General features: G+C 37.5%; 1 protein-coding gene across 1 annotated transcript; it reads left to right on the forward strand.

The window, feature by feature from the left end:
• Positions 1-3,871: 3,871 nt before the first annotated feature.
• Positions 3,872-11,439, forward strand: NRPB7 (DNA-directed RNA polymerase II). The gene is made up of 6 exons (XM_008811578.6): positions 3,872-4,131; positions 4,267-4,432; positions 4,542-4,592; positions 4,781-4,846; positions 10,394-10,462; positions 11,106-11,439. Exons 1-6 carry the CDS (start codon positions 4,016-4,018, stop codon positions 11,169-11,171), a joined length of 534 nt encoding a protein of 177 aa, XP_008809800.1. The 5' UTR covers positions 3,872-4,015; the 3' UTR covers positions 11,172-11,439.
• The last annotated feature ends 296 nt before the right edge of the window (positions 11,440-11,735 follow it).

The following is an 11,735-nucleotide window of genomic DNA, read 5'->3' on the forward strand; positions in this document are numbered from 1 at the left end:
GTCGACTCGAGCTTCCTCGGAGTCGACTCGGCTCTCAGTTTCCGAAACTTGGTCTTCTGCCTTTTTGATGTGAAGCTGTCTTGGAGTCGACTCGAGCTGTCTGGGAGTCGACTCGAATCTCAGAGGCAGTAACTTGGTCTTCTGTCTGTTGATGGTCGCGGAGTCTTGGAGTCGACTCGCGTATTGCGGGAGTCGACTCAAATCTCAGAGTCAATAAAATGCTCTCTGACTTTTTCTTTGTGTACCGCTGAGAGTCGACTCTTGCTTTCTTTGGAGTCGACCTGCCAACCATCGGAGTCGACTCGCGTTCCACTGGAGTCGACTCGAATCTCAGACCCGAAAACTGCTCTCTGACTTTTTCTTTGTGTTCCTCTTGGAGTCGACTCTTACTACCCTGGAGTCGACTCGGTGAACATCGGAGTCGACTCGCGCACTTTGGGAGTCGACTCGTTGACAGGTTCTGAGTTGAAGCTTTCTGTTCTTCTGTCTGTTCTCAGTCGGAGTCGACTCGTACTGATCTGGAGTCGACTCGAGCTCGTGCCAGTGAACTTGATACGCTTGGAGTCGACTCGTGATACTCTGGAGTCGACTCGAGTCTCAGACTTTGGTTCAGGCTGATTTCTTAACTTATCCAAAATACTATGAACCAAGTCTAGAGACACGTAGACAGGATTTTCACTGAAACACTTAATTGAATTCATTAGTAAACAAGAATTATACTCAAATGCTTTGAGCTCATCAAAATCAAATGGGGTTTTAATCAATCACTCCACACATAGTAATGTAATAATACTATATATTCGTAATCTAGTAATATAATGATAATACAAAGATATACAAATATCATAATTACTATTACAATAATATGAAAATATTTATTATAATATAGTTACTATCAGTATTAATTATTTCAGTAAAATAATATTAATATTGATATGAATTAACATATTTTCATATTATATTATATAATCAATATAATTATAACATACTATATATTATTGTATTGTTATATTTATATTATTATAATTATATAACACAATAATATAATATAATAATGTCAATGGAGGTACTCTTATCATGTTAATTACAATATTGTCTTTAAATTTTCTTTGCATGGTGGATTCTATGCACCTCTGGTGGATTTTATAGCAAATTTTGGTGGATTCTGGGATCGATGATGACACATTTGGTACATTATGGCGAGTCAACTGTCCTGTGGATTTTAGGTAATGGAGAGCGCCTTTGATATATAGCAAGGTAAGTAACTAATTATCCTTAATCTTTTAATGCTTTGTTTTATTTTTTTCCCTTTGGTTTTATAAAATTTATTGACCTCTGTACTCCTAAAATTAGCTTAATTCCTGCTTAGCTAGTACAATCTTTTTCTCTTTGTTGTTCATGCCGGGCAGTCAAGCCTATTGCAACTCTTCTAGTATCAGAGCACAAGTGTTTTTTTCCTTCAAACCTTGATTGTTTTGTGATGCAACTAAGTCCTTTTCCAAATTTTAGTTGCTTTCAAATTCTTATTTTCCTTCAAATATTAATTACATTCAAACTCTTAATTGCTTTTGAACTTCAACTTGTTTGAAAGTGCTTGCTTAAGTTTTCAAATTAGATTAGGATTGTACTGCTTGGAGTTGAACTCAGGTCCCGTCAATTGATCTAGTTCACCAATTGATCTAAGGTCCCAAAGGGTTGATCGGTTTTCACCTTCTAATGGAGATCTATTCTTGTCAAGATCACCTAGTTAAAAGCTAACTTAAATACTAAACTGATCAATGTTGGTTCTCTTTGGTGCAAAAGTAGAACTGCTCTCCCAAGTGTAGGAGAATCGCACAAGTAGTATACTCGGAAGTCCGAGGTCGAATCCTCAGGGAGCGGTCTATGAATTATTATTAGCGTAATTTTAGATGTAATTTTTTGTTGATTTTCAGAAATTAAAAGCAGAGAATAATAGGTAATTAAACAAAGTTCAAGAATATAGAGAAGGCTAGGGATCCGGAATTCTCCTTGACAATATTACTTTCAATAAATAAACTCGGCAATTCTTGATTAAGGATTAATATGATAGAGTAGTTCTAATCATGGAGTATACAATCTGAGAACATGAATTTAACATCCAAGTATTTATCGTGCCGGTTACGTCTACGACAAATCAAGCATTGAAACAATCCATGCATCAATATATATAAACCATACAAGATCTATCTAATAAATAAATATGCAAGAATCCAAAACATACCAATGGATATAAAACAATTAGAATAAAGGTTTAGAATGTACTTGATGAAAGCAACATGACAAGGGTTCATCCATCACCCTTTTGCTAAAGAAATTAGCTTTCCATTACAAAAATCACCTCTCCTTTTGTTTTTTTTTCTTTTCTTTTTGGAAATAGGGCATACCCTGTTTCTCTTTTTCCTTTTTTTTCTTTGAATGGCTGCTTCCCTGTTTTCTTCTTCTTCCCACGAATCAGCCTCTATTTTCTGATCAGAGGCCTCCTCATATAGATCCCCAGAGCCCATGGGGGACGAAAGAAGAGAAACAGGGGCTCACATGGATATGATTCACATTCTTATTAAAGAATTAAAACCATTGGATTTCTTTGTAATAATACCATCTTTGTTGGATAAAATCTTATTATATTAAATGTGACATTTGTGCAACATGGAAAGTGTGGTTGTGTTCTTTCCAATTTTAAGAATAATTCAACCGATATGCTTATTTTTATTGCGGCAAAGATTGGGGAGAGAAGAAAGATAGAATTTGATTTTCAATATGTTTATACTAATGATTATACTTATAACTGATACCTCATGTAGACTATAAGGTACTCACTAGTTGATCCTTTTAATCCTAATCTTTCAAGTAGATTTCATGAATGATAGAAGATAAAAGTAGTAAAGCAAAATCCATTTAATAGTTGGTAACACTCCAATTCAAATATGCTGCATTTATTTCAACCTTGATAAGTTTTTTTCTTTTTCAAATTTGGCTCAACATTAATTTTGAGTCTTTAATCAATTAATGTTCAGTTGCGTAACATTTAAAAGAAGCATGAAGCATATGTTTGAGTTAATCTTGAGCTTAACTTGAGCCATTCAAATTGATAGCCCTGGCCACAATCTCCCTCCGCTTTAAAAGCACCATTCCATCTATTGCATGATGTTTCTCACCACCTCTTCGCTTCTTTTTGGCTCCTCAAGCTTTAAGTGGGATGTCTTCTACTTCCTACTTGTGCATGCATTCAAGGAGAACAACAAAGAAGTAACAGAGAGCCACTAGAAAGTTGATCAATAAGCAATAAATGAACAAAAAAAAAAGAAAGGGGTGCACAACTCTAGGTAAGAGGAAGATCCTTAAATTTTCACTTTAAAAAAATGGTATAATACCTCAATCCCACAGCAAGATCCCATTTGGATAAAGTTTGATCATATGAGATGTGAACAAACCCCAATCGAACCTTAAAAGTGTTATAGTCCTATGTTGACTGATAAAAGAGTGCCATATGGATTAATTAGCTTGGGTTGGTTCTCCTTCCAACAGCTTGAACTTTTGGACTATGAGTCTAAATAGTATCAAAGCCGGATCCATTATGCGTCACAATCTTTATTAGTTATGTGGTTTCTTTACTAAGGGATACTAGGGTCAAAAAAGATCAGAAGCATGGACAGGCCTTTCTCTCTAGAGTAGAAGCTAACCACGGTAAGAATTGTGATTGAATGGAAAAGGTTATCATAGTTGCTTATTAACTAATAAAAAGATGCTACATATGGCATATTTAGCTTGGAAGAGATTAATTTATTGATCCGGTCCGTGACAAAAGGCGGCCCTAAAATTTGGGCCTGTCGAACAGACCGAAAGGAGGATCCGAAACCCATCGTTCTTGAAACCCCTCCACGGCTCGCTCCCCTCTTTTTTGTAGCCTTCGAAAGACCAAATCCACGGAGAACTCATATTAAGCGCGAGAAGGAAGAAGCCGCAGCGAACAGAGAAGAAGAGGGAGGAGGGAGCGATGTTCTTCCACATAACGCTGGAGCGGAACATGCAGCTCCACCCCCGCCACTTCGGCCCCCACCTCCGCGAGAAGCTCGTCGCCAAGCTCATGAAGGACGTCGAGGGCACCTGCAGGTCTTTCTCCTCCTCCTCTTCCTCTCTCTCTCTCTCTCTCTCTCTCTCTCGCAACCCTAACCCTAACCCTAAGGTCCCTAACCCTAACACTAACCCTAAACCTAACCGTAAGCGTAAGAGTGTCCTGTGCCACAGCGGCCGGCATGGCTTCGTGGTGGCGATCACCAACGTGGAGGACATCGGGAAAGGCCTCATCCGGGAGGGCACCGGCTTCGTCACCTTCCCTGTCAAGTACCAGTGCGTCGCCTTCCGCCCCTTCAAGGGAGAGATCCTCGAAGCCGTCGTCACCATGGTCAATAAGGTCGAGCCCCTTCCCTCAGAACTATATTTTATATTTTTCTTTTTCAGAAATTAAATATTTTTTTTGTTTGTTTGATCTTTTGGAGTGGGTTTTGCTTGCGTCCTTGCAGATGGGATTCTTCGCGGAGGCTGGGCCGGTGCAGATCTTCGTTTCGAATCATGTGAGTAAAAGTCTTGGCAATTTAATTGAATGCAAGATAGAAAGGGAATTGGACTGTATGAATATTGACATTATAAAGAAATTATGGTGTCCCATGAATCAAAATTATGCATGTGTTTGTTTGTCTCATGGCGCTTGTTGTTCGGATTATCTTTCTCTCCTTTTCTCATATTTTGTTATCTCTTTTAGTTGATCCCGGATGATATGGAGTTCCAGTCTGGGGACATGCCAAACTACACGACATCTGATGGATCGGTACGCTCTGTTCTTGGTTCTATATGGTTCGTCTGATTTCACATTTGCAAGTGAAATTAGATGTATATTTGTGCTTTCACTATGTTGATGGAATTTGTGATATTTATGTTTATAGTTGCAAAAGAAGATGTCTAATGTGTGTTCACTGTTGAAAGTTAATACTGGCTATCTTTCTCCTCCATCCATCAGATATGTTGTCTAGGTGATGGTTTTGGGGCAACCTGACCTTTGAAGTAATTTACAATTGATGAAGTATGATTTGGGGGATATATGAGTAAGGCATACATACGTATGTCCAAATAAACTAGCTCGGCATGGAATTTTGGTATTTACCAATTTCTTCGAAGGATATGAGTGGTTAATTGTTTATAGAAAGTGAAGTTTAAACCTTGGTTATATATAGTTGAGCATTACCATGAGCTTTATTCTACTTATCATATGAATGATCAGTTTGGGAACGTAGGCGAAATTCTTCATAAGACTCGTCAGCCACAAAGCTGCAAATTTTCTTCCCAAATGCAGAGGATTCTTGCAGGAATATCCTGCAGACATCGGGCCAGTTGGCCCACCCAACTGCATCTCCTAAGGGCCCACCAAAGTTTCGGCCTAAATCCTAGCTTGTAGGCCTGTTGGTCTACTGGAAGAAAAAGAAAACCACGAGGTCTTTTTTCGTTCCCACAAGATCAGAGTTGATATATGCATGCTCAAATGGGATGCCCAATTCATGAATTCAGCAGGAAATTGAGCCCAATTCTACTGAATTACCCAAATAGGCCCTGAAAGGTGGGGGAAACCCTCTAATTTCCACATGAGAGAAGCTCATGCCCCCTGTACACCTTATTGAAGTATCATCCTATACAAGTATCCTACAAATGACCACCATTCTTATAACATCATTGAAAAGAACCACCATGTATCGCTCTTTCATGGTTTTCTCCAGAAAATGTTTATCAACCCCCTTTGTCAGATGCTCATGGACTCCATATACTAATGTATTCTATAAGTACAGGTATCATGGGATGCATTGGCAAAGAAGCATATCCATATCTTTTCATTTCCTTCAAAATTTCAATTCATCTGAGTATTCCATAAAGGCTGAAATTCATTTTCAACAAGAGTACCCCATTTTCCGAATATGTATGATTGAATGATGTATCACTCATTTTACATGAAATGAGACAATTCTTTTTTATGTCATCTGGATGCTTGGGTCCATTCAAAAAATGATGAACGAACTTTTTTTCCTGGATCACAAGGTGTTGGTTCCTTGGACTCCTTGAGATTGATGTCTGAAAATTCAGAGTGAGTTTTATGTAAAAGAACAAAGATGATGAAGTTTTGAAAATGATGCATAACTGAACAAAATGATTCTTTTGTAGTAAAATCAATTTTAAACATACTTAATTTAAATAAGATATTTTCTATATGAATCAGATTTCAAGGGTTTTCTTGTCTTGGTTCTAACCAAGTTAGTACGAGTACCCAAAATGGGTTGGAAAAGCATCTGTTAGAACTTGTTCTAATATTCTAACTGAAAAAGGGAATATTTAGTATTGTTATTATTGTTGTTATTGTTATTATATTTTGTTGCGACACAAGAAAGGGCACATGTCAGACCGATCAGCCTTGTGCTTCCGGTGCTTAAATAAGTGGTGTGGGAAGTATCTGTATGTCTCTCTCCATCTGTATGCCTCTACTTCTCTCTCTCTCTCTCTCTCTCTCTCTCTCTCTCTCTCAAGGCTGTGCATTAGTTTCTTCTTAAAGTGGGTTTTCATGTGATGTTCCCTGAGCTTTTTAACATTGAAATGAAAAATGTTCCTCATTGGAATACACCTCTTCTCTTCTGCTTCCTCTGTTCTTTTTATTTAGTGATTTCTTGTGTTAATATTTGCTGCAAATGCATTACTTTTTGCTTTCTTGTATGGTTTTCTGCATGAATACCACCTAAGTTCTTCGTCTAATCTGTCCTGTACCAATTTCTTTGTAACAAAATATTAACCTAGATCTAATGATTTCTGCACCTGAATGATAAGTCTTATCCTGCAGGAATGTTTGAAGAGCACGAAGTTCTTTTTACATAATTTGATCTTTCCAAACCATGTGTAGATCCTAGTTGATGTGAACTTTGCGTTAGATCCCTTAAATTGTTCCATTCCTTTATTTCCAGCAAACCATGAGATTCATCAAGAGCAACAATTCTGTACAGCTTTCATGTCGACTCTAGTAGTGTACCTTGTTGGCAGAGGGGTGTATTGTGCTGTATCGATCTATACATGTAAGGTACTGGGATGAGGTCTGGTATTGGGATTTCAAACCCCTCTTAGGCAGGGTAAAAATGTTTGGGTCTTCAATTTTTATTTTGTTCTTACGGATGTGCTTCCCTCGCATTTTGCACTGAGCCACTGACAAATTCCATGGTTTGCCATCTATATAGTTAATGCAAAGTGAAGATATCATGCCTTCTCTAGGCAGTCATGAAAAGCTCAATCTTCATCCCCTGATAAGAGTCAGCTACTTTCAGTCAAAACTGTTTCTTGTGCTGTGATTTATGTCTCTGCAGAGGAACCTGTATTCATTTTTAGATGAAAATTGATCTTAAGCCAAATCCATGACTCCTAAAAGGCTTGCAGAGCAGAAACTAAGAGAGAACAGCCATATGATCTGAAAGATGTAAAGACATCTAGAAATTCTGTATTTTCTGAATTGAGTGTCTATACTCGTATTTAGTCGCTTCATATATTTCTTCTCTATCTCCTTTTAGCATCACCTGTTCTTGTCCTTTTAGATTGTATCATAAATTATTATTTTTTCACTAGAAATCCTTCATATGGTCAATTTTCCAATTTCTTCCTTTATTTATGCATAAACAAAACAATATTAGTTTTAGATCTATATATTCCTGGACCGAAAGCAGAAGCTTTTGCTTGCTGGAACTTCCAGAAGGCACACATGTTTTTGGCATAGAGATTTTCTTTCGAAGGGCCCTAGAAATCCTAGCTGATTAGACCTTTGCATTCGAGCTAATTCATCAAGTCTAGGAAACTGCCCGGTTATTTCTTGCTAATGTAGTTTCAGACTCATTTATCATCAACATACATGGACAGGTGAAGCATTAAAACATTTCAATAGATTTTTTGGATTCTTATTCAGCCAATGATTCAAATCGCAAGGATTGGTGCTGTATCAGCGGCTGGTTGGTCCATCATGATCCTCAATATGGGGCCAGTATACCTTGATACAATATAGCAAAAAAATGTGTTCCAAGCAGTAAGGTTGTCTTGATATGGCATGATGAGTGACACGGTGCAGTATGATGTGTACTAGGGACCCCTATATCCTAGATGGTGTCAACAGTCTTTTGATCCATGAATCTACCTGGTGTCAATTGCATTTACCTCTTTTGTCATCCTTTTGAAGTCCATATAGCACTTCCATGTCAAACCAGTGCCTTGTTGATTAAGCCAGCTGCCTTCTGCTCGGAAAAGAAAAAATTCCAGATTGCACTTAATCTCGCTAAACCTACCCATGTACTAATTTGGTTTCCAAATCAACCATTTATCGTTCATGGTTGACTGAAGGACCCTTGTGCCGGTAAAGACACTCTTGTTTCTTCTTAAACTAGTGATGAAGATGCCCCGAGTTACTTTTTGGCCACAGCGTTCATATTATGAAAGTTTTCAATGTTTCTGTTTACAATCATATTATGATGATTAGGAGAATTGAATCTGTGAGTTTGATGTTGTAGGCATTCTTCATCCTTGATTAGGAGAATTGCATTCTTTGTTTCAATTTGAGACTAGTGTGGTCTGACATCCTTGAAGGAAAAAAAAGCAGCAGATTTACTTACTTTGATTTGAGTTTAATTGGTGACTGATTATTCATAAGATAAGCATCATGTTTTTGTTCAAAACCAGATTTGGTTGAGCAGAGGAAAACACATACAAAGGGTTGAACACAACTTGGAGTGTCGCATCAGCTTTAAATTTTGAAATTCCTTGAAGAAGAAGAGCGAAGTCCACATTTCAGTCACATCAGATTGACATATGGCTGTGGGCCTGGGGCTGCCCCAATATATAAAGCCATTGGGAGATATCCTAAGTTAACTGTACTTCAAAATGACCATGGTTCAGTGGGTAAATTCATAGGTGGGGGTTAGGTGCCAATGGCCTGGCTATGAGCCCTGTCTGCATTATTATTCAATACCACTGGTGGGGGACAAAAGCCCCTTCCAATTGTCTAAATGGGGAAAAGAAAGAAAAACAAACTCTACTTCGTGCTAGTTGAGTTGCATAGTAAGGTAGCTCATCAGGGATTCTTAGTGCTTTTCACCATCCGTGTATCTTTTGAAAAAGGTCAAACTAGGTGAAACAGGTCAAACTCCTAGTCTGATTATGTTATCGAACTTCTATCCTGCTTTTGAGAACCACAGGAACGAGGCAGCTAAAACATGAAGATGTGGGGCCCAAAATTAGTCTCAACATTACTATAGGAAATATGGATTGATTTTCTATAATAATTACAGCATGCCTCTGGAAGGGTGTTGGCATGAAATGAAAATTGATTCATAGACCATTTATACCACCCGTAAAGACTTACAAGAACAGGCGTAAAAAGAAACTAAAACAATCCCATAATCCAAAAGCTGAGGATGGAGTCTAATATTCTAAAGCTGAAATACAAATATATTGTAAAGTCATCTACTCTTCCTTTTCTACTTCGTTTTTTTTTCTGCATAATCAGCCAACTTACCACATTCATCACATGTTGAGTGATTGCATTTCCATTAATAATTTTTTTTTTCATGAACAACGTATCTTAGTCCTTGCTCATTGCCAGATTAGACTTTCGATGCTTTATAGTCCGATACCTGATTCTGTCTCCATGCAAACACACTTCCGAAGTTAAAAACTGTCATAAGAGTTTTCTTTTAATGCTAGAAAGTATGCCATTGTGAGTGTGACACTCAAAACTTTTGAATTTGTCACTACCAAATGAATTGCTAAGGTTCTGCTTTCATTTTGCCAATTTTTTGCTTTTATTTTTATAGAAGTTCTTCATGTCTTTTTAATCTTGTTAGCCATGGGCGCCTTCAGTCTTGCAATATCCAATTGAGATCTTGGTATTTTTTATTATATACCATTGATTCACAGCGTTTGCTGAAAAATAATAAATGGACATAATTTTTTTTGCACATTTGAAATCCAGAAACAAGATTTGCTTCACATAAATAAGATTTCACCTATGGCATAGTTGGTTAGCAACATAGCGTGAAGCCTCATGATCAAATCAAGGCTTAATCACAAAATGAAAGTTGCCAAATTGTCCTGGTATTTCCTTTAGGTTTCTCCAAAACATCACTTCTACAAATATTTCTAATGCATGTTTTGCTATATCATAAAATTTGATAAAATAATGAGCCCCACTTCTTAAGTTTCTATAAGTTGAATGGCTTTCTGGGTCTTCTCTTGGGGAAAGAGAAGATCCATGCAAATTGAAACTTGTCTGAAATTTTTATATCTGACTATACCAATTTTTGATGTTTTGTAGGTCAAAATTCAAAAAGACAGTGAGGTGCGGCTGAAGATTATTGGGACACGGGTTGATGCAACAGAAATTGTATGTTTTCTCTGCCTCTTATTTTGCGCTGCAAAGTTTAACTGCTGAATAATGAGACTTGTTTGCAAGTAAATTTCTTTTAAGGGCATCATGAAATTAACTTATGTTTTACTGGCTGTCACCTTATTTTCTATCCTTAGTTTATTTTGTTACTTTATAATGCTTTGTTTTATTTGCTGATGCAACTACTTAGGGTGTGCTTGGTTCACTGTAAGTGGCTGAAAGTGAGAAGTTGGATCATAGAAGTGATTTTCAAATGTGTGATTCAGTGGATGCTAATTTATGCACCGAAGTACTGAAGTGACTTGGGCTGGGGTAGTCTGAAGTCACTTTCGGGTACCTTATATCCTTGGCTTCTGACCACCGATAGTGGACCAAACATGCCTTTGTCGAATTCTCTGTTACTCTTTTGAATTCACGTTTGGTGTATACATGTGTTATCCTTCATGTTATCCAGTTTGATCATTTTAAACATCAGGTTTTATGTGGACTTGCCTTCTTTATAAATACACAAATATCTTTTGTTGATTTTTCTAGAATTCAAGTGATAAGCAACATATAATGCGATTATTTACAGGCATCAACTTTTTGTACTACTCTTAATCCTTGATTTATAATTTTTTTTTTCTTCTTGACTTTCCAGTTCTGCATCGGTACCATAAAGGATGATTTCTTGGGTGTGATCAATGATCCAGGTGCAGCTTCTTAGTAACATCATTGAGAGAAACACGGTGCCAAGAAGATGGTGGGTGCATGAAAACTTTTGCCTTCAAGTGCAGTGAAAATTTGAAATTCCTGGCACTACTAAGATATTTGTGGTGGTGCATTTATATTAAAATCGATCTGTCCTGTGGCATTTAGCCAAATCGAGCCAGTTTGCCCTTAGTTTGCTTATGGTCCTGAAAAATGAAAAAAATAGAAAAATGATTAGTTATTTGTTACTGAATACAATCCTTGTTTTCATTGGCCTGCTCTCACCTGTTTTTGTTTGCCAGAAAAGTTGAATGATATCTTTTAAGTTGAGACCTTGGTCTTTCACCAGAGGAACTGACTGCGTTTTACTTAGGCTGCCGATATTTTCCAGGGCAAAGTCTTTTTTCGTTTGCGGGGGTAAGCAAAGGGCTCCAAGGAGACTTCGCTAGCATGGGGTTGAACAACATAATGCTGTCTAGAAGGGAAATTGGACCACCAAAATCTACTACCAACCATCTCAGCTCTCTCTTTTGGCAGCCAATCCTTGGCCTGTTTTTGGGGATGTTCTAAGTTTTACTAG

The sequence above is a fragment of the Phoenix dactylifera genome, chromosome 10 (assembly GCF_051530095.1).
Source record: "Phoenix dactylifera cultivar Ajwa chromosome 10, Ajwa_hap1_PhDact_Kaust_v1.1, whole genome shotgun sequence".
Classification (NCBI taxonomy): domain Eukaryota; kingdom Viridiplantae; phylum Streptophyta; class Magnoliopsida; order Arecales; family Arecaceae; genus Phoenix; species Phoenix dactylifera.

Coding starts and splice junctions, on each gene's coding strand:
- NRPB7 (XM_008811578.6), top strand. CDS start 4,016: ATGTTCTTCCACATAACGCTGGAGCGGAACATGCAGCTCCACCCCCGC. Junction 4,433..4,541: donor TCGTCACCATGGTCAATAAG/GTCGAGCCCCTT, acceptor GCGTCCTTGCAG/ATGGGATTCTTCGCGGAGGC. Junction 4,593..4,780: donor AGATCTTCGTTTCGAATCAT/GTGAGTAAAAGT, acceptor TATCTCTTTTAG/TTGATCCCGGATGATATGGA.